This window comes from Symphalangus syndactylus, chromosome 4 (genome assembly GCF_028878055.3).
Source record: "Symphalangus syndactylus isolate Jambi chromosome 4, NHGRI_mSymSyn1-v2.1_pri, whole genome shotgun sequence".
NCBI lineage: Eukaryota > Metazoa > Chordata > Mammalia > Primates > Hylobatidae > Symphalangus > Symphalangus syndactylus.
In genome coordinates this window covers 33689781-33715787 of record NC_072426.2, presented here as the reverse complement: position 1 = coordinate 33715787, position 26007 = coordinate 33689781, and the positions used below count along the sequence as shown (strand labels likewise).

The 26007-nt window shown below is 42.2% G+C and overlaps 1 protein-coding gene across 8 annotated transcripts in view; it reads left to right on the top strand.

Annotated features, from left to right (window-relative positions):
* FAM13C (family with sequence similarity 13 member C) overlaps positions 1 to 26007 on the top strand; it is a 117500-nt gene that overhangs the window by 66899 nt on the left and 24594 nt on the right. For all 8 annotated transcript variants that reach the window (XM_055274370.2, XM_055274372.1, XM_055274369.1 and 5 more), the window contains one exon: positions 13316 to 13400. In XM_055274370.2, the coding sequence (XP_055130345.1) occupies positions 13316 to 13400 (85 nt within the window). The remainder of the gene's footprint in view (positions 1 to 13315; positions 13401 to 26007) is intronic.

The window sequence follows — 26007 nt, the reverse complement described above, 5'->3', positions numbered from 1 at the left end:
ACTCAACAGTGAGGGTCAAAAGTGGATGATAATCTATTCTTCCCACCTTGCTTCCCCATTTCTAAGTGTGAGGTAGACAGTAGGAAAGAGAAATGATTTTTGAAGGTGGAGAAATTTCAGTCACATTGTTACTTCATGAGTAATGTTAACACCGTCACACTGGCTAAGCCATTTCACCTGGTAACTAGTAGAACCTAAAACATCTGAAAACGGCAAGCACAAGTTCTCTGATATTGCATTGTGCTCCCTTTAAGAGTGCTTAGTCCATTTATGCCCAAGGTTGCAATGTTTTGAATTTTTGCAATCAGACCTTGGCAATGACCTTGAGCAGTAGGATATAAATAACTACCACATGCTTAGCGTTCCAATAATGGAACACTGGGCATAAATGGGTTAGAGTGAGAGGATAATAGCATCTCTTTAATGGAAAAATATTACTGTAACTCTATTCTGAAGACTCCATTATGAGTGCTCTTTGTGTTTATAGAATAAGGTAGAAATGTTTTTGCTGTTAATTGACCCTACAGGGCATTCTAAAGGTATATTCTGCCTCTGTTGTTGCTTTGAAATTTAGTATTGACTCTATCAAAAATAGCTGGAGATTTCCAGATTTGTGTGTGTCATTGTCACACTCATTGGTTATTGGGGAACCAGAGGAAGAGAAGATGCTCACAATGAGCATGGATTCAGACTTGTGTTGTGCTATATTCTGACTGTGGTTCTACCAAAAGAGGACAAATGCCTTAGGAATACCATTAGAATCTAGAGGAAGAGGCTATCTTATAAGAAACAAATGTAATAAATTACTAGCATGCAACAGATGTTCAATAATGACCTAATATCAATAGTAAGAAGTTTAACCTTGGATCTGTAATAGCAGTCTTATTCTACAAAGGAGATACCTATTTTTATTTAGCTTGGTATGGAAGAGATGATTTATTTACCTGAAATCAATATGAAAAATTAATTTTTCTTCCCATACTACTGTTAACTCTTAACTGTTCAATTATGCTGGTCACAATAACTAAACTTTAGCCTCAATGTCAAAGATATCTATGAAGAATCCTTTAATACGTTAATTTTGTTAAAAGTAGCACAATTTGCACACATGCAGTGTCCCTCTTTGAGTCAGTATGCATGTGTCTATGCCTCTGTGTATCTCCATGTGAAGGACTAGATTGTGTTTTTATTAGCATCCACAGTTTATCCTATAGGTATTTTGGCATCAAACCATATCAAACCTCAAGATGGTACTTATTGTTTTGTTCAGGATGTGTTTCTTCCTCAAAATTGTGTTAATTTTGTGAAAATGGTCTAGAAAGAGGCTTCTTAGGCCTTAAACATTCTTGAGCTGACTGAACGGTATTATTTCTGTAAGAATAGGCAGCTCTATTTTTCTATTCAAATGCAAACCCAGTCTATAGGGTTAGGCCTTAGTTCGGGGTTGAGTGAGGATGTTTTAAAAAGTATCTGTGATTCTTTCGGTGTGACTGAAAGTCAATTCAACTTGGTTTTAATAACAACAGGATGTTATTGACATATAGCAGAAAACTTAGGATCAGGATAGGCTCTATGCATGGCTAGGTCCGGGGATTGAAAACTCATCATTGGAGATGCCATCTATTTCTATCTCTCGGTTCTTCTTTTTCTATATTGGGTTCATCTTTATTTAGGTCAGCCCCTCTCTAGGGACAAATTATTTAGTAATTCCAGTGTATATTAGTTTTCTGTTAATGGGTAATAAATTACCAAGAGCTTAGTGGCTTCAAACATTTATTTATTAGCTCACAGTTATGTAGGTCAGAAATGTGGGTGGACTCAACTGGATTTTCTGCTTAGGGTTTCATAAAATTGAAATCTAGGCACTGGCTGGGGTAGTTTCTTTTCTGGAGGTTCTGGAGAAGAGCCCCCATCCCAGCTTCTTCAGGTTGTTGCCTGAATTTAGTTCCTTGTAGTTGTGCAACTGTGTGTCCTGCTTCCTTGCTAGGTGTCACCTGAGGGCAGCTCTCAGCTTCTAAAGGCTGTCACACTCCCCCTCCTCACCCTTTGTCTTGGAGCCAGCAACAGCGTGGCAAATCCTTCTTGTGCTTTGAATTTCTATTATGTTGTCTTTTGCTACCAACTGGAAGAAACTCCGTGTATTTTAAAGGCCTCCCCTGATTGGTCCAGGCTCAGCCAAGTAATCTGTATCTTTGGTCAGCTGAGTTAAAGCTTTAATTACATTTACAAATATCTTCATAGAAGTACCTAGATTAGTGTTTGATTATGTTATCAGGATATAGGAATCTTGATGGCTACCATTAGGATTCTGCCTACCACACGGTGAAATAACAGTCTCTCCTTCCTAGTTCTAAAAAGTCCCATACTTCAGTCTCATTTATCTGGCTTGGGGCATGTGCCCATTTCTGAACCAGTTCCTGTGATATTGGTGTTTGGAATAAGCTGATTTGTTAGACTTGGGCCATATTTCCCACTTAGGATCTAGGAGTGCTGTTCTCAGAAGATAAGTAATTAGATGCTGGGCTGCATAATGTTGGTCTCTGGAAGCATGATCTCCAAGGTAATTTTCCTCTCTGCTGGACCCCTGCAGGATGCCACTTAGCATTTTTCTGGTATGGCTTTCCGAGTTGAGGTAGAGTCACCTTGCTCCCCTACCAAGGTTTGTTCCTCAGCTGGGGCAGTATCCTATGATTCATTTAATTTTAGACAACTTTTGTTATCAGTGTCAATGAGGACATCCTGTAGCCAACATGGTCACGGTGTGAATACTAGTTCTCATTCCCAGTTGAATGAACTGCATGGCAAAAAAGCTCTGAATGGCTTCCAGGCCTGGTTTATTCTGCCCCGTTGTTCAGATGCAACTATCCAGCCTGCTTTCTTATCTCCAGGGAAACCAGGTCTGTGAGCCTCACCCTCAGCGGAATCCTTAGTGTGGTGTTGGCAGAAAAAGTGGAAGCCATGCCAGCAGCTGCCTCTATTTTTCCTTGTCTGGGAACTGCCTCGGAGAAGCATCAGAGGTGTTGGGCTGAGCAGAGGCATTGAGGCAGGACTTGCTTAGTTGACCCACCTGTGCTGCCTTTTGCCTGGCAGCCTACCCATCTCCCCAGCTCCCCTGCCACTTTGTCCCATTGGCTCCTCCTGTTTTCTCTGGCATGACGTCTTGATCCTTTTTCTTGTTGCTCACTCTTTCATATATTTCTCTTCACACTACTAATTTCCCACTCTCTTATATACAGTGGAATATTATCCAGTCATAAAAAGAATGAAATATTGTCATTTACAGCAACATGGGTGATCCTGGAGAAAATTATGTTAAATGAAATAAGCCAGTCACAGAAAGATAAACACTGCATGTTCTCGCTCATGTGTGAATGCTAAAAAAGTTGATCTTGGCTGGGCACAGTGGCTCACGCCTGTAATCCCAGCACTTTGGGAGGCCGAGGCGGGTGGATCACTAGGTCAGGAGATCGAGACCGTCCAGGCTAACACGGTGAAACCCTGTCTCTACTAAAAATACAAACAAAATTAGCTGGCCATGGTGGCAGGTGCCTGTAGTCCCAGCTACTCAGGAGGCTGAGGCAGGAGAATGGCATGAACCCAGGAGGCAGAGCTTGCAGTGAGCTGAGATTGTGCCACTGCACTCCAGCCTCGGCAACAGAGTGAGACTCCATCTCAAAAAAAAAAAAAGTTGATCTCATAGAAGTAGAGAGTAGAATAGTGGTTACTAGATGCTGGGAAGGATAAGGGGGAGGGGGGAGAGAGAGATAGGGAGGGATTGGTTAAAGGATATAAAATCATAGCTACATAAGAGGAATAAGTTCTAGTATTCTACAGCACTGTAGTGTGACTCATCAACAATAATTTACTACGGATTTTCAAATAGCTAGGAGAGAAGATTTTGAATGTTCCCAACACAAGCAAATGGTAAATATTTGAGGTAGTGAATAATCTCATTATTGTGATTTGATCACTATATATTATATGTATCAAAACTCACCACGTACCCTGTAAATATGTATAATTATTATGTGTCAATTCAAAATTTAAAAATATATAACTTAAAAATTAGTATTTGAGGAAATGGCCATGCTTTCCAATGTGACCTGCCATCTTTAAAGGCATAGATATATGTTATTTCATATGGCATGTGATTTTATGATTTTCAGTGAATACTTTCTGATTTCTAATATTCATTGAATTTTAGAAATTGAAATAGTTAAGGTAGTGTTATTAGAAAAAGTAGATGGCCTATGAGCCAGCATCATTTGGTGGTTTGCCCTGTGACACAGAATGAGCCAGATTAAGGGCCCAGCGGGCCATCTCCTGTGCTCCCATCTTACTAAGTTTAGTTTTGAAGGCAAATATTTTTCAGGGCTAAAATAAATGGAAACAAAGCCACAAAGAAGCAACCATATGGGCTACAACCCAGACTAGCTTTGGACTTCAGCCCTTGGGATTTAATTAATGTTCTGGGAAAAATGACTAGTTAGGGGCTTATGCATCTTAAGACCTGTGCTTTTGGATAATTTAAGTACTAGTAACTCCATTGAGAAACTATTGAAGTTCATTCCATGAGTTGTAAGTGAGACACATTTTATTTTCAGAAAAATCAGTCTTATTATCTAGAAAAGCTCAGAGTTCTGCTTTAAAATGGGAGTTTATGGGTCAGGCGCGGTGGCTCACGTGTGTAATCCCAGCACTTTGGGAGGCCGAGGCGGGCAGATCATGAGGTCAGGAGATCGAGACCATCCTGGCTAACAGTGCAACCCTGTCTCTACTAAAAAAAAAAATTAGCCGGATGTGGTGGTGGGCGCCTGTAGTCCCAGCTACTCAGGAGGCTGAGGCAGGAGAATGGCGTGAACCCAGGAGGTGGAGCTTGCAGTGAGCCGAGATCCCGCCACTGCACTCAAGCCTGGGCAACAGAGCAAGACTCCATCTCAAAAAAAAAAAAAAAGGCAGTTTATAAAATGGTATTATTCTCTCCCAAACATCTTGTTCTTATTGTTCATTTAATAAAGTGAACATAACAAGGATATCACAATGAGGTGAAATCAAGTATAGGATTCGCCCTTTCCAGGTTGAAGTCATTTAGCTTAAAGGAAATGTGGGTTTTATTATTGTATATTGTGGCTAGGTTGTCCTTGTTTAAAAAGAATTGCTGATAGGATCTGAATAAGAGCTGGATCTTCTTGTCAACAGAAGGCTCCTTAAAGTGAATAGCTTGTTCTCCTACATTGAATTTCTCCTTTGGGAGGTGCCAGGGAGTGAGGGCTGAGCTCCTGAACAGAGGGAAGCTGGGGCGGGCTGAGCTGAAGTGTGCTGTGCTGCAAACCATGCTCAGACATAAGTGACACTGTCCCCAGAGGGATTCGCCAAAAGTCCAATGTCTTTACTTTAGGGGAGGGATAAATTTAGCTTTTTCTTGTAATGGTTGACATTGGGAGAAGTACCACTTTGTTGGCAAGAACATCCAGAAGTTCAGGAAGCAATACCTTCTTGCTTCTGAGCACTTCACACTTTATACCTCCTGGTAGGGGTGGGGACAGCTTTCAAGGGAACCAACCAAAGGATAAAAAAGCAATGAGGGAATCAGAGGGCTGGGGCTCAGAGAAAAGTTTTTGGCCCTGGGGCAAGTGGAGCTAAGTGGGCAACTGAGATATTTATAGTGTGTCAAGGCCCCAGGGAATAGGGCCCTTGGACTTCTTGTGTTGAAAGACCCTGCCTCAGACCTACTGAACCAGAATCTCTGGAATGAGCACGTCCTGGGAGTGCACGTCTTTTGTAAACTCCCCTGTGATTTTTAAGCACTTTAAGGTTTCTAAACCAGGGCAGCAGGAGGGGTCAATATTGGATACTCAGAGACCCCTGCCCCCCCCTGCAAATACTGGCTAAAGGACCCAGAAAAACAAAACTCAGATACAATGGCAGTCTTTTTATTGATTGGCTCTTTTCTATACATTGTGCTTGGATGCAGCAGTAAACAATGGAGGTACGGTGCTAGCTCTTGATGGAGCTGAAAAGAGCCAATAAACAATACACAAAATTACACAATGTGGCGAGCCTTGTGAAGGAAATAAACAAGATGCTAAAAGAGACACTAGGGGGCCCCCTGCTGAGATAAGATGATCAGAACTGGCTCAATAATTTGATGGGATTTTGGCGGCGAAGCAACTAGAGCTGAGCAGGGTCTGAGGAGGAGGGGGCAGAGAGCAGGTGAATCAGCAGATGGAAAGGAAGGGTGTTGTATGTATGTGGGTGAGAATATATTCAAGAAACATTGAAATTCAGGGAAGAAGAGTGGTAAGTAGAAATGGAGACGTTTGGAGACCCAGTCATGTCCCCAATTTTGAGCAGATTTCCAACTTGATTTGCTTCATATCATCATAGGGGATCTATATGCAATTCTTGGACAGAAAAAAGGATGGGAGAGGAGGACTAAAGCCTTTCATACGAACTAAATGTAAGCTGTGCCTGCTCTGGGACTGGTGAATTGCAGACAAAGTCACCTTAAAATAGTATTTAACCATCCAGCCTGTGTGGGTGTTCTCTATTTCAACCCAACTAAAGTGGGACCTGAGTAATTGTAGAGGAGAGAAAATGAGTAGAGTATTTTCTAAAACAAGTAGCATATTCTCCATTATGTAAACGGGAAAAATTAGCTTTTTAAAGAAAACCACACCTACGTTTCACAGACTTCTCTGTAGCTTCTTTCTTAACTAGATGGGATAGTTGGAGCAGCAGGGGCGGTCATTGTTCTTTACAGGGTCTGTTAGCCCTTACTCAATTTTCCTGCAGATTCTAGACATTCGTTTGAGGAGACTTTGGATATAAACCAGGAAAAGCACTAGCAGGCTGGCCCTGAGTGATGGGCTTGGGGAGGCAGGGAGAGTGGAAGTCCTATCAGAGAGTGCTGGGTTGAGGTGGCACTAGGACTGTAGGGGTTTACTAGGACCCGGAATGAAGGGTCCTTCATCTTTCTGTAGAGGGAAAAGCATGTTCCTGCATTAAAGGTCGCTAAGTCGGGCAGATGGAAGTGAAATGGGTGGTTAGTCACTCACTCCCTGGGCTTGCTGTTTCTTTCCTCCATAGGCCTATGACAATAATAACTGTCATGATTGTTTGATTTGTTTACTTGCTTATTAGTGATCTCCCCTCTAGACTGGAAGCCCCACAAGGAAGGGGCTGCTAGTAGCCTCATACTGCAGAGCCTAGTGCAGCTCTTGCATGGAAAGCTGCCTGGCTTTCCATGTGATATGTGGCATCACGCCTGCAAGGTGGACACAAACTCTGCACATTCACTGCAAGCTATCCTGAAGCCTTCTTGGGGTGGCTCTGCAGGGCACAGACATGGTAGGCCAGATCACCCATCCACTGGAAGGACATGTATGTGGCAGTGGTGTAGATCAGGGGTCTCCAACCCCAGAGCCATGGACCAGTACCAGCCTGTAGCCTGTTAGGAACTGGGCCGCATAGCCCGAGAAGATGAGCAGTGGGCAGCGAGCTTTATCGCCTGAGCTCTGCCTCCTGTCAGATCAGTGGTGGCATTAGATTCTCAGGAGCATGCACCCTATTGTGAACTGTGCATGCGAGGAATCTATGTTGCGCGCTCCTTATGAGGACCTAATGCCTCATGATCTGAGGTGGAACAGTTTCATCCCAAAACAATCCCCATCCCCCAGTCCATGGAAAAATTGTCTTCCGCAAAGCCGGTCCCTGGTGCCAAAAAGGTTGGGACTGCTAGTGTAGATTACTCACAGACAAATCTCCCCGTCCCCTTGTCCTGGGTTCCTTGATCCTCAGAACAAGTATCTCTTCATGGACCCAGTGTGTCCAAGTCCCCACTCTCTGTTCAGGAGGACTTACAAGTGGCTCATGGTGCCAAAAGGCAGACTGTCCTCAGGTAATGGGTCAGTGAGGGGTGAGAAGGAATATTACTGAGGACAGCTGATCTGCAGAGTTTCTTCCACTTTGCCTTCTTGTCTTCCATTTACAACAGTTTGTTTTCCCTTCTACTTGGGGATCTTCTTGTTTCTCCAGACCTTCATCTTTTGTCTCCTGTTCCATTTGCCACTTAATTTCTTCCCCATTACTCTAAGCTTAGTCCTATCTAATAGCTAAAGAAGGAACAAACCAGCCATACAACTAGATCTCCTTTGACACTCAGTCTTGCTTAGTGTTAAGTACAGTGAGGGAGAAAGTGGCAGAGGAAGCTGGACGAGAACAACCGATGGATGCTTCTTCTTCTTCTTTTTTTTTTTTCCCCCTGTTGCCCAGTCTGGAGTGCAATGGCATGATCTTGGCTCACTGCACCCTCCACCTCCTGGATTCAAGCAATTCTCATGCCTCTGCCACTCAAGTAGCTGGGATTACAGGAGTGTGCCACCATGCCTGGCTAAAGTTTTATATTTTTAGTAGAGAAGGGGTTTCACCATGTTGGCTAGGCTGGTCTTGAACTCCTGACCTCAAATGATCCACCTACCTCGGCCTCCCAAACTGCTGGGATTACAGGCGTGAGCCATTGTGCCCAGCCACCAATGGATACTTCTAGCCATAACTGGGTCATGGCATTATACCTCCCTTCCTATGGGAGACCAGGGATCTCTGAATGTGAACTCCTGTGCAGTGAAATTCTTTGAAACCTATTTGTGTTGTCTGGACATTTGGTTCCGTTCCAGACACAGTGTCTAAGCACCCAATCCATGCCAGATTCTATGCATCCATCTCCAGTCCATGTGCCTGTTTGCTTTTCTCTCCTTTAAAGTTGTAAGGGGACTTAGAAGTCATGTAGCCTAAGGGCCTTGCTAGGCAGGTGCAGAAATAAGACCCTGGGGGGTAAAGTGATGAGTCAAGGCCTCAGTGTCAGTGTAGTATACAGCCTTGCCACATGGCCAGAGCTCTGTCCGGCAGCCTTTGGGGTTTGGAGATAGTCATACTAAACACAGAATCCAGTCCTTGTGTGTTTGCAACATGTTGGTGCTCTGCAAAGTGCTTTCCAGCTTTCCATGATTTCCCTTGTTTAATTCTGAGAGCATCTCTTAGAGCAAGTACCATTGTTGCTGTTAACACTGCCCCTTTATACAGAGGACATTAAGGCCCAGAATAACTAGGATGCTTGGCCAAAGTCAGACACATGGTATGTAGCAAAGCTGACATTCCATCTCGTTCTGTGGGAACCTGAAAGCTATGCCTTCTTCTGCTTTGCAGAATATACAAGAGCACTTACAAATTTGAAACAGGCAGCTGGTTCTACAATTAAAAAAAGAAGAATGAAAGGTAAAGTTAAAGAAAGAATGCTAGCCTTTCTTTTTCCTTTACCTTTCATTCATTTTTAAAAAATGTTAAAATATATCTAACCTAAAATTTACCATTTAACTTTTTTTTTTTTTTTTTGAGACAGAGTCTCACTCTGTCACCTAGGCTAGAGTGCAGTGGCATGATCTCCACTCACTGCAACCTCTGCCTCCTGGGTTCAAGCAATTGTCCTGTCTCAGACTCACGAGTAGCTGGGACTACTGGCGCCCCCCACCATGCCCGGCTAATTTTTGTATTGTTAGTAAAAACAGGATTTCACCATATTGGTCAGGTTGGTCTCCAACTCCTGACCTCAAGTGATCCTCCCACCTCTGCCTCCCAAAGTGCTGGGATTACAGGTGTGAGCCACCACACCTGGCCTTTTTTGTTTCCTTTCTTTCTTTTTTTTCTTTTTTTTTTTTTTGAGATGGAGTCTCGCTCTATTGCCCAGGCTGGAGTGCAATGGTGCGATCTTGGCTCACTGTATCCTCCACCTCCTGGGTTCAAGCAATTCTCCTGTCTCAGCCTCCTAAGTAGCTGGGATTACAGGTGCGTGCCACCACACCCGGTTAATTTTGGTATTTTTTCGTAGAAATAGGGTTTCACCATGTCGGTCAGGCTGGTCTCAAACTCCTGACCTCAAGTGATCCACCGCCTTGGCCTCCCAAAGTGCTGGGATTACAGGCATGAGCCATTGTGCCCGGCCACCATTTAAACAAGTGTGTAGTTCAATGACATTAAGTACAGTCACACTGTTGGGCAATCATCACTAACATCCATCTGCAGAACTTTTTTCATCCTCCCAATATAAAACTCTGTACCCATTAAACAATAGCTCCCATCTCCTCCCTATGTCCCACCCCCCAGCACCGGCTCTTGGTAACCACCATTCTACTTTCTGTCTTGATGAATATATATATATATATATATTTGATGGAGTCTTGCTCTGTTGCCCAGGCTGAAGTGCAGTGGTACAATAATCTCAGCTCACTGCAACCCCCACCTCCCGGGTTCAAGCAATTATCGTGCCTCAGTGTCATTAGCAGCTGAAATTACAGGCGTTTGCCACCATGCCCAGCTAACTTTTATATTTTTAGCATAGACGAGGTTTCCCCATGTTGGCCAGCCTGGTCTCAACCTCCTGGCCTCAAGTGATCCGCCTGTCTCAGCCTCCCAAAGTGCTGGGGTTTACAGGCTTAGGCCACCGCTTCCAGCTTCGATGAATTTTACTACTCTAAATATCTTATGCAAGTGGGAGTATACAGTAGTTATCGTTTTGTGATTGGCTTATTTCACTTAGCATAATGTCCTCAAAGTTTATACATGTCGTGGCATGTTGCCTGTGTCAGAATTCCTTCCTTTTGAATGCTGAACAATGTTCCATTATATGTGCATAACCACGTTTGGTTTATCCATTCATCCACTCATGGACACTTAGGCTGCATCCACCTTGTGTTAGTCTGTTAGTTCTTCCATAACAAATACCACAGATTTGGAAGCTTAAACAAAAGAAATGTATTTTTTCACAGTCCTGGAGACCGGAAGTCCCAGATCAAGGTGCCAGCAGGGTCAATTTCTCCTGAGCCTCTCTCCTTGTCTTGCAGACAGCTACCTTCTCACATGGCCTTCTTTCTGTCTGTCTCCCTGATATCGCTTCCTCATCTAACCCTAATTGCCTCTTTAAAGGGGCTGTCTCCAAATACAGTATCATTGGGGGTTAGGGCTTCAACGTATAGGTTTTGTAGAGACACTATTTTATCCAAAACATACCTCTTGGTTATTGTGAGTAATGCAGCCATGAGTATGAGTGTATGAATACCTGTTTACGTCTCTGCTTCCAATTGTTTTGGCTAGATATGCAGCAATGAAATTGCTGGATTATATGGTAATTCTATTTTTAATATTTTGGGAGCCCATCATTCTGTTTTGCATAGTGGCAGCGCCGTTTTGTGTTCCCATGGCATTATTTGTTAATCTTCAGGGTAGTTTTGCTCTTTTTGAGAGGTCACTGATTTCCAATGTCCTTCAGTAGGAAACTTGCCTGGGATCTTTCTGCTTGCCTCACAGCTACTTGTTTACTAAATACTAAATCCTTCCAGAAACTTGGTGTCCCTGCTGCTTCTGCAGCTCCTGTCAACAACCTCAGTTCTTGCTTCCAGACTCAGCTGCTGGGAAAACATCCCAGAATGGAGGAGGAAGCCAAAAAAAATGGCCCAGTCCCACACAGGTGCGTCACATGAGCTATGGGCTCCCAGACAGCAGCCCCTGAGCTCTTAGGAGGTTTGCGCCGGGTCCCACCCCATCTCCGGGCATAGCAGAAGTGTGATCCTGAGCCTGCCTAGGCACCTGCTGCTTTCAGAATGGTGAAGAGATGACAGATTTTAGACATCCCTTGGTGGGCAGCTTGTAGAACACTACTAAAGGCTCATACTCACATCAACAGAATGGATCAAGGCGTGTGTGTGGGACTCAGTCTTGCATGGAAGGGAGGAGTTGGGGTGTGAGAGATGTTGGATAGATGTTTATGTGAGGAAAGGTGTGAAGGTGTGTATGGAGCAGGGGTGTGTGTGTGGAATAGTATGTGAAGGCATGGGAGTTGGATGTGGGTGTGTGTGTGGGGTGGGTGTGCATGGGTATGTGTGGAGTAGGCTGGGAGGTTTCGGGGGCTGGATGTGAGGGTATGAGGTATCTGTGGGGTAAGGGTGTGTGTGTGTGGAAGGTGGGGTGTTCGTAGGTGTGGGGAGTAGGGATGAGAGTATGGGGGTTTGGTATGAGCATCTGTGTGGAGTAGGAGGTGAGGGGTAGGTATGAGAGTGCATGTAAGATGGAGGTGAGCACTAGGGGCTGAGGGTGTATGTGTGTGTCTGTGGAGTAGGGGGTGAGGGTGTGTATGTGGTAGGGGTGGGGCTGTGGAGTGGGAGTGACACTGTGTGGGGGAAAGGATATGCAGAGGGTAGGGTGTGAGTAGATGTGTGTGTACCTGTGTGTGTTGGAGGGTCCTAGCAGGGAAAGGACCAGTGGCTCTGCTCCCGGTGCCCACCCCTGCTGGAGCTGGGAGGGTAGAAGAGCAGCTGAGACCTGCAGAACCTTCTCGTGGAGAGGGAGAGAGCCTGGCCAGGGACTCAGGCTGACTCACTTTCACCTGGTCAGGGGAATTAATTTGCTGGCATCTGCATCATGGCAGGATGCATGCGTCAATCTGTATGACTTTGTTCTTATTAAGAATCATGGGAGAAATTTTAAATGAGAAATGAAGAGAGTGGGTGGGAGTTTATGCTGAGGGCTATGAAAGATAAATTGCTTCTTCCTCAGTGGCTGGGTTATGCTAAATGACCAAGGTCATCTCCCTCCACCCTTTTCTTTCACCCTGTTCTCATGTAAGAGAAGTAACTTTAGAAGACACACACACACACACACACACACACACACACACAGACCCACCCCAGCATACAGATGTGGATTAGGGAGCCTCAAAGCCCCTCCTAGATGCCAGGCAGCCTCTGCAGCAGTAACTCTTTGTGCACTGTGGTTTGCTGCAGTCTTTGCTTTGGAGGGACGATGGCTTTTATGAATGGTAGCCAGGGAGGGACTTAATGTCTTCTGCTTCCTGATGTCAGCACAAGGAATGAAACACTCGCAAAACGTAAAGCCTCAAGCACCCGGGAAGCAGATATCTTCTCAGATTGGTTCTCCAGATGCAGCGTCTCTTTCTGACAAAATCACCAGTCCCATGTGTCACAGATAATCCATATACGTTAGGATTTAAATGAGGCAGAAACTGAGCCTGCATGTGGAATGATGCGTATATGATTCTGGCACAACCAGTTCTTTCCCTGAAGCAGCTGTTGCCACCACCCTCTTCCTGCCAGGCAGTGGAGGAAGGTGCTTGCGGGAGCTGCGGACACACTGCTGTGTGTTAGGCATCTACTTGGCTGGCCTCATGTTCTGCTTTTGCTGGCAGAATTCCTTGCTAAAGTTGCAAGCCCTCGAATCTGATCTGTGCTCTGCATTTTTAACAAACCAGGAAGAAGCTTCTCAGGTGCATGGAGTCAAGGACCCAGCGCCAGCATCGACCCAGAGTGTGCTTGCCGATGAGACAGATTCTGCAGGTAAGATACAGGGCTGGGGTTGTCCCAAATTGTACTCTCAAGGTAGTTCAGTCTCTTGCTGGTTCACACTCAGCCTGAGTCCCTGAAGGAGAACAGTGCCTGGGGCAACATGAAAGCCCAAGAGGTGCTTCTGAGTTGCCCAGGAGTTGCTGAGGGGGAGCAGGAAGGATTGGGATTTGCTATAACATAGACCTGTCTAGATGGGGCCAAGAGTCACACTTACACAAATGGGTGTCATTTGTGTAAGCTGAAAGTACCCATCACAACTTCTAGTCTTATTTTCCCATTTGGTCTCCTGGGACAAATGAGTGCTATGCTTATTTTATATTACTGGACCTAGATAACCTGTGCTGTCTTGAAATTCTTCTTTTTGATGTATTGAGGATGGGGAAGTTTCCATACTGCTACTTCCTTTCCTGTTAACTGCTTGTAAGATGATCCATGCATGCTGGGAAAGTGGGGGTGAGTGGTCAACTGACAGCTCATTCTGATCCTGTATTGTCTTGTTTGGTTTCCTTTTTTTTTTCATTAATTTCCTTGTCAAAAAGTCCCAAATTGAGTCTCAATTTTCTGTTAGTCTCTGGCTTTAATTCCAGGGATGGTAGATTGGCTAGCCAACAGCAGGCAAATTAATGTTCCCAGGAATATCTGGAGAGGAAAGAAACACTAATTTATATAAGTGAGAGCACAGCTTATGTTTTCTAACATAACGAAGAGGTCACAAGTTTGCAGACTGGTTTCCAGATAAATGGTAGAAATAGGCTTAGGGAGCGTTCTTCATGAGAGTTCCTTAATCTCTAGGAGTTGAAGGCAAAGATTTACGAAGGTAATCTGTTTCAGTACCATAGCAATTGTACATTTTAGATACTCCTGTTGAAAGCAGACCCCCTAAATATATACACCTACTATATGCTCAAATTAAAAGTAAAAATAAATAAACAATTTAAAAAATTAAAAAAAAAAAAACAAGAAAGAAAACAGACCCACATAGTCTAAGCAGGCAAATCAGTACTCCCCAGTGTTGGAATGTGTACTAATAATGGTGGCATATAATAGCTACTAGTAGTAGTTACTATCATTATTTAAAACATTCTATGAATCCTGGCACTGTTCTAAGCACTTTTTGTGTATTATATTAAATCCTTAAACTGACCTGTGAAGTACTACTATTCTTCCTAGGACACCGAAGCCTAGCATAGCATTGCTGGTGAGTGGTACATTGTTTCCCTATGGATGCAGGTGGCCAGTTGGCTGTCTTTGTTGCCCAGTGAGCTCTCCTGCTCTGTTGGCCATTATGTTTGGAAGAGTGGCAAATAAAATTGAACAGGAACCAACGTCAGGCCAATTAGCGATTTAAGTCAGATATTTGGACAACATCCCTTTTCTTCCCTCAACACCATATTCCACTCCCTGCAAACAAACAACATATTTAATACAAAACACATAAAGAAGTCTCAAGCCAAGTACAAATTAACTATTGAGTTATTTGGTGATCTGGATTAACTATACAAGTTTCTGACAAAGTGTTCAGTAAAATATTTGTTGCATTTTGGATGTGGATATATTTTTTCTTCTTTTCATCATGACTTTTATGTGTCTTCTCAACAATTAAGAATAGTTTTGGATTTTCTCATTCGGCATGGGCAAGATTTTGTACAAGCTTATTATTACTTGTTATAAAATGAAAATAAATACAGGGTTTATGTAGGGATTGCTCACACAGAGGAACTAGTGATACATTCCATGTTAAATATCAAATGGCAGAGATGTGCAGAAGTCTCTTTAGAGAGGAGGCTTGTGGGTTGCATGCTGGATTTTCCAAAATGTAGATGAATCTGAAATGTCTCAGAGAACTCCTGAGAGAGTCTAGGAAACTAGATTGTAGAGACATCTAGAAAACTGCTGTTTCCAGGGACCTAAGGAGTCTCTTCCTTTGGCAGGGATATTGCCAAAGTGACAGGCATTTGTAAGATGCCTTTGTGACTTAAATTATGGGATGGTTTGGTCTCACTGGGTTCTTAGATGCACTCTTACAGGAAGACCATGCATTTTTCTAATCAATGAGTCACTCAGGGAAGAAATTTATGCTCAGATCCATGGTTCTTAACTCAGGGATGGATTTCTAGAATGATCTTCGGGCACCTTAAAACTTTAAGTTTTTTCATGTTAGTCCTGGTGAGAGGGTGGTTGTGTAAGATGAGCACAGATGGCCATAGTCCATAAAAGATTATAGTAACTTATAAACAGTTTTCTCTTTCTTAACATCTAGCATTACCTCTGAGCCTTACATGTGTATAAATATTCCAATCATAATTGTTGTAAAAATCCAATTAGTAATTTTTGATGTCAATAACATGGACAAAATCTGTGATTTTGAACACGGATTTGAACATGTGATATGAACAAGTGATTTTCATAAGAATACCTGGATATAATATGCTGTCACTTAACCATAAATAGCAAATATTCATAAGTATAAATTCATGTGACCTAGTAGGTTTCAAATTCACTATAGACTTGATTGGCTTTAACTTGGGTTTATGGGTTGCCAAGATCAGTTCCACCTAGTAAGAGACTTGACATGCTCCCCTGTCCTAGACATCCAGTTGTAAACTGCATATGCAGCAAGAACACATTTCATGGTACCCCTGGGGACACTGTATTCTAGATACTGTTCCAGAACCTTCTTACAGATCATAATTACCAGGAAGCTTTTCCAATGTGGAGATTCTCTGGCATCCTCTCTAGACAGTCTACAATGAAAGTCCTGGAATCTGTGTGTTTCATAAACCCTCCTGAATAATAGAACCACACTATTCAAGTGGACAGTGTCTTGAATTGGGAGATAATGTCAAGTTCTGTCTGACTCTGCTCTACCTCAATTTTGCCAATGGGAAGAGGCTCACAGATCACATGGGACTTATAACTCAGGGTCTGTGGCCAGTTGGCTCTGTCTGCTTACTTATTTCAGGAGGAGAAAGTCCACAGGTTGGGAGTGAGTGGGATGGGGCTATAGACAGATTTGAGGAACAGAGGGCCCTTAGGGAAAAATGATGGAGAGGAAATCGGCTGCAAGGCAGCTTGGGGCCATACAAAGGGAACCAACTGGCTTGGTTTGCACAGGATTGTCCTATTTTTAGCACTAAATATCTCAAATGCTAGGAAATCTTCACTCCCAGATATTCCAGGACAGTTGGTCACCCTACTTGTAGGTTGCAAACCACAACCTGTGAGACAGAAGCTGTTATAGACTGAATCTTTGTGTTTCCCCAACAACTTATGAAAATATATGTTGAAGTTTGGAGATAGGATCTTGGGAAGGTGATTAGGCCATGGGATTAGTGCCCTTATAAGAGTCCAGAAAGCTAGCTTGCCCTCTTCCCTCCATGTGAGGCTGTAAGAAGTCAGCCCTCTGCAAGCTGGAAGAGAGCCCTTATCAGAAGTTGACCAGGCTGGCACCTGATCTTGAACTTCTAGCCTCCAGAACTGTGAGAGATAAATTTCTGTTGTTAATAAGCCACTCAGTCCATGGTAATTTGTTACAGCAGCCAGAACTGACTAAGGCAGAAACCCACATAATAGGCTCAAAATTCCTCTAACTCTATCAATATCTTCTTACAGCTGAAGCAAATATTTCCAGCATGGAATTAGTAAGCACCTATTCTGATGTGATTGAATGGAAAATGGAATGAGGATTGTCTTTTCCACTGCTTATGATTTTAGAGTGTGGAGAAGGACTGTTCATGTTCCACATGACTCAGCATAGTAGCCTTTGTTCTGTCCGACCAAGGATGATTGATGGTTTGGAGTTTTAGCAAAAACTGTCACCAGAATAACTGCACACCTATTACTAAAATAATAATTCCATAGCAGTACTTTATTATATTTTTCTAAAATCTTGATCTTCAAATTGAACTTTCAATTTCGGTAAGACACTAATGTAGTATGTCTATTTAGAGTCTACAATTATTCTCATGCAGAATTCTGCATAATCTATAGGTCTCTTCCAAAGTTGAAGTTGACATAGGTCAGAGTCAACCAGAACCTGACCTTTTCACTCATATTTCCAGACACTGTCCACTTCACCAGAAGTTTTCAATTAACTGGAAATGCTTATTAAATTTACAGCTGTCTGAGATCCCTACCTTAAAATTAAAAATTAAAATATAAAGATGAGGCCTAAGAATCCTCGCATTTGAAAAAATCCCTTGATGATTTTGAAGTGCAAGGAGGTTCAGTAATACTTCATAGAACACGGTGCCACTCCAGGGGTGACATGAAATATGTTCCTGCTGCAGGTACAATTTAGAAATCGATTTCTAGAATAGGAAAGCATTTCAGATATCCTACTAGGAGCATCTGGTTATCCATAAAACTTGGTATTTCAGCCTATGTGGGGGCAACCCCAGATAGTCTTTGAAAGTCAGTAAGAAGAGATCTTCATTCAACCTCAGAAGTGCATAGAATTTCCAAATATCTTTTAGAAACTTAATTCATTATGGTGTGTGTGTGTGTGTGTGTGTGTGTATGAGACACACTGAGACTTCTAAAGCCTTCTAGAGCCTTTATATATATTCAGGATGTACCATCTAATGCTTTAACTGAAAAAATGGCTACTATTATGGAAAGTAGTACTTCATTTATTTGTCCTAAGTTGGTTCCTTTAAAATAGAGGTTTTCAATTGGGGTCTACTTTTTGCTGCCCTCGAGGACATTTGGCAGTATCTAGAGACACAACTGGTTACAATGAGGGGGTGGACATTCCTGGCATCTGGTGAGTAGAAGCCAGGAATTCTGTTAAACATCCTGAAATGCACAGGACCACCCCTCTCCCTCATCAAAGAATTATCTGGTCCAGTAGTGCCGAATGGTCAATAGTGCTGAGGTTCAGAAACCTTTGCTGTAAAAGCTCTTAAGTGAATAACATCAACATTAGCTAACAATGACCTCTTTACTTGCATCAGGCATTAGTGAATGGATTGGGCATTAGTGGATGGATTTTCTTATTCTTCACAAGAACTCTATGATATAGTTTTCATTATCACCCCCAGATTAAAGATGAGGAAATAAACTTGGAGATGTAACTGGTGATATGGTTTGGCTGTGTCCCCACCCAGATCTCATCTTGAAATCCCACGTGTTGTGAGAGGAACCCGGTGGGAGGTAATTGAATCATGGGGGCAGGTCTTTCCCTTGCTGCTCTCGTGATGGTGAATAAGTTGCATGAGGTCTGATGGTTTTCAAAAGGGGAGTTTCCCTGCACAAGCTCTCTTCTCTTGTCTGCCACCATGTGAGACAAGCCTTTCCCTTCTGCCATGAATGCTAGGCTTCCACAGCCATGTGGAGCTGTGAGTCCAATAAAACTCTTCCTTTTACAAATTGCCCAGTCTTGGGTATGTCTTTATCAGCAGCATGAAAACGAACTAATACACTGGCTGAAGGGCCCAAAGCTGCTGAGTAGAGAGGGTGGCTGGGTGGAAAGTGGGGAAGTGGTAGTGGGGCTTTCCCCACTCTGACTCCATAGCCTAAACTCTTCATCACTATGCTATTTACCATCCAGCTTAAATGGTAAGTCCCCAAAGTTCTAATATTACAGAATTTGGAATGAAATATATAGCTGGTCTATATACTCTCTATCTAATTAAAGTATTTTGAAAGTCATTTTAAAAATCCATCCCTGACTTTGTCTTGTCAGACTGAAGAGATCTAGATTTGTGGTTGATTTATTTGCTACAGCCCCTCTGTTTCTGTAATTTTTCCTCCTCTGATCGAATCCATCTCTAGGTCCCTGTGCCTCTTTTGATGTGTGTTTACCTGAACTGCATAGCGTATTTCACATGGAGACAAATACTACAATTTTATTTGTAAATATCAGCAGAGGTACTATAGTTTTACAGAATGTCACCCCTGGAAGAAACTGGGCAAAGTATACAAGGGATCTCTATTATTTCTTACAGCAGCACGTGAATCTACAATGATCTCAATTTAAAAAAATGAATTAATAACGTGAAAATGGGAACAGGGGCATTTTATAAAATAAATATAAAATAATTATGCCTGTGGGATTGTTTTCCAAACCCTTCCTAGAGATGCACATTATTTTATTGGCTTTTTTGTCATATCAGTATATTCTGTCAGAGCTCCCCAAATCTCATACCTGATTAAACTAATAGCTTAGTGCTTGCTATTTGTTAGGAGTAGCTGGCTTTGTTTTCTTTAATGGCATCACTTACTGGCCCGCAGTGCAAGTCATCTGCCACTATTGAACCTCTGCTTCATGGTTTATGAGCTTGTTCTATGGTTGCTTAGCATTTCACTCTGAAAATGTTAACATCATCTGCAAACTCAGATTTATCATTCTGCACTTCCTTTTCCATGCCATTTCTGAAATGTAAAATAAGATTAATTCAGGACCCATTTGCAAGGATTGGTACTGACATGTCCATCATAAAGACAGAAATTAATCACTTCCCTTAGCTGCATATTGTTAAGTGAACTTTGCATCCATTGCAAAACATGGCCCAATCATCATTCAGTTTTGTTTTAAAACAATCTTTGGCGCGAAAATCTTGCACAGACTTCTTGAAAACCAAGATATATTTTCATATCAATGGTTGTTTAAAAATTTCTTCTTCCATGTCATTTCTGAAATGTAAAACAAGATTAATCCAGGATGCACTTGCAAGGATTAGAACTGAATTAATTTCTTAAAATATTAATTCAACTCTGCCCTTTGCAAAAGGTTCTGCCTAGCTCAGAAAGATAGTTCCTTGCAGAACTTTATATGCTACTTGGGTGATTTGGGACAGGTTATTTACTCTCTCATCCTCCTCAGTTTCCTTTTGTTTAAAATGGGAAAAAGTGTACTATCTAATTCCTAGGATTGTTGCGAGAATGGCATGCTATAATATATATGAAGGTCTTAGCTCATCTCCTGTGGTAAATGCTCCATAAATGTCAGCTGTCATTATGTTAAAAGCTGGGCATTCTTTCTGTACTCAGAACTCACGTCTCCTTTCCTCCAGTAGATAATGCTTATATTTGTCTTTAAATATGTATTCTATCATAATTTCTAACTACTTCCAGGGATTGGAAATGACATTTCATATTGTTCATTCCCTAGGTCCCCTCTAGAATCTTGCATATGATTGACATTACACTTATTCTCCTAAGCAAAAGGTATTTATAACAGTAATAATCTATAGAGCTGATGGCTGAATAAATACTACCTATTAAATTTGGAACTACATTTGTAACAATAAGATCTGTCCTGTGCTAAACCTATGACATAACTTGGCCAGAAAAGTTATCTACTATTAATAATTTTTCTGTGATTTTATAACCATCTTCATCATCTATGAAGAAAGGAGCTTTGCATTAACCCCTTGTTTTCTAAGGAAAGATTTCAAAATGTATAGATGACTGTAATACTCTGAGGCCACTTCTCCAACTGCTTTATAGGAAGGAAATATCAGTCTTAAAGCCCAAACTGCCAGGTAGTTAGTTATTTAATTTTTTTAATTCACTTTTTATATTAGACCAAGTACTGTGTTATTATGCCTGATTGTATTTGTCTTCAGCTGTTACAAATGGGAATTCTGAATTTGAAGAGACTTGCCTGGCCAAGGATATAACAACTGCCAACAAGTGGTATCACAGACAAAGCCCAAGCCTCTGACTCCAGAGCCTGGGCTTTTTAACCAGTAGCCTATAGTCATTACAAAAAATATTAATAGATTTTATTTTTCAGAACAGTTTTAGGTTTACAAAAAAATTGAACATACCGAGAGTTCTCAATTACCACTTTTCCCCTGCACACAGGTTTCCTATATATTTTAGTCGCTTTAAAAATACCTTTCTTTGGGTTCTTTTAGTATCAGCTTTTCATGCATAGAAAGACTGCCTGGAAGTGACCAGATGGCATGCCCAGAAGCTTGGTGTCTGACACTGCTCTTGATGCCTCCCAGGCCCAGGGCTAGGTAGACAACCTGTCCTGTCTCTTCGAGTTCCTTGAGAATCATACATTCCTGTGGCTCTATCTGGAGCTGCTGGTCCAACTTCCCTGAGTGACTTGGCTAATTCAGCCTAACTCATGACACTTGAGATGAATCATTCTTGACTATACTTTCTAATTGACTTGGGATGAGACTAGTAAAGGTACCGCCCACATCGAACGTTGGAATTTCCTTCGGTGGTCTTTCTGTTTGCTTTGTATATTTAGTGTTCCCCAAATATTCTCCCCATGGTGCTTCTGCTCATAAATGAAAACTCCCATTTGAAAATAGCTTTTGTCATCTTAATAGCAGATTTTTATCAGCTGTACCACTAAGGTGATCAAGAAATTGCACTGGAATTTCAATTCGATTCAAGAATTGACTAGAAGACTTGGAGAGTCAGGTAGGCTGAAAAGGGATAAGCATCCAGCACCCAGCTTTCTCTGTATCCCTAGAGGGCACTTCTGAATATTCCACACTATGATGGATAATTTTTCTTTACCTAGCTCCACAGCTCAGGGAGAACCCTGGACCTGGGCAGGACATTGTTCAGCCTCGTTGTTATCTGAGCAGTTGGCTCCATTTTGGTGACATAGGGAGAGTAAAAGATGTTCTCAGAGATCAGAAGCTGTCCATTGGACATTTCCCTTGGTTGTTGCTCAAATTCAATGAGACTGAGAGAGATTAAATAATGCATCCCAGGTCACACCAGTGACAAAACTGGGACGAGAATCTGGGTCTTTCTGAGCCTGTGGCTCGTGTTTTTATTCATTATGGCAAACTGCTTCTTGGGTTTGCAGGGTGACTGTCGTGAAGCCCAGCCCTGTTTTCAGGGTGACAAATTTCCCACCCCTCCAGCTCCCTAACATGTCTAGTGGTCATCTATAGAAACTGGCACATAGGACTGCTTGGAGTGCTGACCTCACTGCTCAGTCAGTCTCCCCAACCCAGAGTCCCTTTACATCTGCCCCCATTCCCACCTGACATGATGATACTGCTTCTCCTCTCTCAGTGCTCTCTAACCAAGGAAGCTCATCTGTTTTCTCAGCCTTGGTTATTGGGATGACTTCAGGTTTACCCATGTTCTCTCCCCTCTAACCATATAGCTAACCCTTTAGTGCCTCAGGAACTCAAATGCGACATACCTAAAACTGAACCCATCATGTATCCATCAGATGTTTTCTTGGTTGTTTTTCATCTTTGTTTTTGTGGCCCTATGTGTTTGGGTGATGATATTATCCTCCCTGCTGTCTGTCCTGAGAGAGGCTGGTTGAGAATGCTAAGGCCTGAACCTCATTAGAATCACGGACATGCTTTTGGCTTATTTATCATTTGAAACCAACAAAGCCTGAAGTTTGGCATTTTGGAATGTCCCTGCATGCTATTTATGAGCCCATCATGATGGAAAATCCCAAGAGTGCAATTTTACGAATCTACACATCTCAGCACCCCATCTCAAGTTTTTGTAGATAGAGATTTACTTAGGTTTGGAATAGCTTTAAATTCACATTAGATAGATTTTTAAATCTGACTAACTCATTTAACCACTGAAATGTAGCATTTGCTCCTGCTTGGGATTGCAGCCTGAGCAGAAGTGGTCTCTTGGCCTTCACACACGGATGGTAACTACTTTTCTTCTCTATGTTCCCTTCTGCTCAGTGACTGGGCTGCCAGAGACACTCTGGCTTCCAGTGTCAGAGATGTGGCATCTTCTATGTCAAGCACTGGTCAAACTCTCCCTGAATGGAGATAGCCTAGTTATGCAACCTTTCCTAGTGAATTTAAAATGAAGAGCATATTACTACCAGCCTCATGTAGTTGTTACGAAGATTAAATACATGCAAAAAATCTCAGAATAAGATTGAGGACACAGTGAGTCACCTCATAAATATGATGATTATTATGTTTTTATAAATAGGGACTCAGAGTAGTGACAACATGTTGAGGGGTATATTGGTTCTTATTTTCCACATTAACCCTGTAGGGTTTCCAAATGAGGTTGGTGTTCAGTAAGAGAAGACAATATTCAACTTTCTTATTTTAATAATAATATTTGTTAAAAATAATGGGTCTCATTGATGCTGTGTTCAGTAGTTTCTATGCTTTATCTTAAGATTTCACCAACTACCCTATACAAAGGATGCATGGGTGAATATTGTTACTTTTCAGGGGAATTTGTTTTAATGTGTATTAGTTTTTAAAAATGTAACTAGTACATCAAATTCATGAATTCTTGGCCATTACTTAGGATGAAGCATAAGCATAAGTAACAGCATTGTTACTACAGTAGTCTCCCCATATCCTGAGCTTCCCTTTCTGCAGTTTCAGGTGCCCACAGTATAGTACAATAAGTATTTTCAGAGAGATCACATTTACACAACTTTTATTACAGTATCTTGTTATAATTGTCCTATTTTATTGTTAGTTGTTGTTAATCTCTTACTGTGCCTAATTTATGAATTAAACTTTATCAAATCTCTCTCTCTATATAGGAAAAAATGTAGTATATATAGGGTTTGATGCGCTCTGTGGTTTCGGGTGTCCACTGGGAGTCTTGGAACTTATCCCCTGCCGATAAGTGGTGACTACTGTATTGGCACGATGTTGTATAGAGTGTCTCCTTTTATTTTTCTTATCACAGTCCTGTGAGGAAGACAGGCCAAACGATGAAACTGAGAGAGGTGGGGAAACTGGCTGGAGCCCCGCAGAAAGTATAGGCGCACCAAACTCCTGGATCCCAGACCCTTTCCTCTAAAACATACTGCATCGCAGGATGAGCCCCGGCAAGCTGCCCCTTCCTTGGGGATAGAAAGTAATGTGCCCCTAGGGAACAAAGGTTCCACCTTAGTTTAATATTGCCATCAGCTTCTCCCTACTGGGAAGTAGGGTCTGGAAGCAGTGGCCTGGACTCTTCCCAGGACAGCAGCAGCATTGGCTCTGAATCTACACTAGCCTCTTCTGAGCAAAGAGCTCAATAATTCTGTCTACACAAATACACACACATATGCATGCATCAGCTGATTTAATTAAGCCCCTTCTCAAATGGGGAGTTTGGACAAAGAACTGAGGGGTTACAAAATTGCCAGTTTTTGACTGTGTTGTTTTTCAATTGGTTGCTTTGGGATCTTTCTGGCTCACAGCTTCCTTCAATAGTGAATTGGAGGCAAGGAGGTTAGGATGTTAATTGGGCCACATGGTAAATTATGCAAATGCCCAAGGGAAAACAGATGCCATATAAATGGAGGTTTACAATTACTGTTGCAATGCAGTTTTTTAAAAAGCCATTTGTAGTGATGTGTGATTCTACAAAGTTATATTTTAGGACTCTATGGGTTCCAGAAACTGAGATCTTTCCCTGGCACTGCTTCACAGTCATGTTACTAGGATCCCAAGTATTTCCATTTTGGCATTATAAAACAGCAACCGAGAAGAGACCTTGTTAGTTTTGACCCTGGGGCCACAAATGAGCTGAAGGGTTGAAGGTCTCAGACCTTTTCTATTTCAGTAAAAATATGGTGGTCCCAGGTGCCTGCTAAAGACTATTTTCTTCCCCATTATTATTTCCAGAAGATATTTCCAAGAAACTGGTAACATGAATAAAACACATTTCTTCTTAGAGCCTAGTGGTTTAAGAAAAGGATTTGATGAGGAACCCATACACCTACTGGTGTATTTTGAAGGTGATATTATATGCTGTGAGTTATTGGTTACTAACACTTATTCCTGTTACTCCTGAGGGCTCTTTCCAAACTGCAGAGTTTTCTGGGTAAATTATTCATGGCAAGGGTGTTGCCTGTGGTGATGTGTGTCAGTCACACCATTACACCTTGTCTTGGGCTGGAGGCACTGCCATTCGCCTCCCTCCAACTCTTTTGTCATCACATCTATTTCTGACTAGCCTCAGCCACTGACAGTGCTGTCAGTGAGCTGCAAAGGCAAAATAGGGGGCGTTATCCATTCTCCAGTCTACAATCCACCAGGGGAGAAGCCAAGTGAAAACACAGGAGGACCAAATCAGATCTTTGATGTTATGCAAAGCAGATTGCATTTCGAGCTCTAGAGAACAAGGAGCCACTCTAAATCTGATTAAGATTCATCTGGTGCCAAATTGTGATAAGTGTTTATTTTGGATAAGCAGATCATCAGTGTTTTCAGATTCTGCTTATTCATCCAGAAAATCTTTTGTTTTCCCCTTTCATTAGAGAAGAAGTAGTAAGAGAAAGCCTTGGCTGGTCCTGACCTGTCCATTGAGCAAACTTGAGAAGGAGACTGGGCTGCTTCTTGAATAACTCTGTACAGAGCCCAGGGTGCAGAGCTTCTTCTTCTGGCCCCCTGACTCAGTTTCCTAATGATCTGATCCCCTGCTGCTGTGCCTTAGTCCCCTGCCCTTACTTCCATAGCAGAGGGGTACCTACCTTCTGGATGACCATGAGGTGGGGAACTAACTTAAAAACGGATTGGTTCTAGTGAGAATTCAGGGACAGAGATGGCTACCCGGGGAGAGGGTTCAGAGCAGGTTTTGTGTATGTTTTTTGTTTTGCCTGAAATAAAATGGTACATAGAGTTTTGGAGAAAAAAATAGAATAATTCCTGATTCTACCATGCTTTGTAGT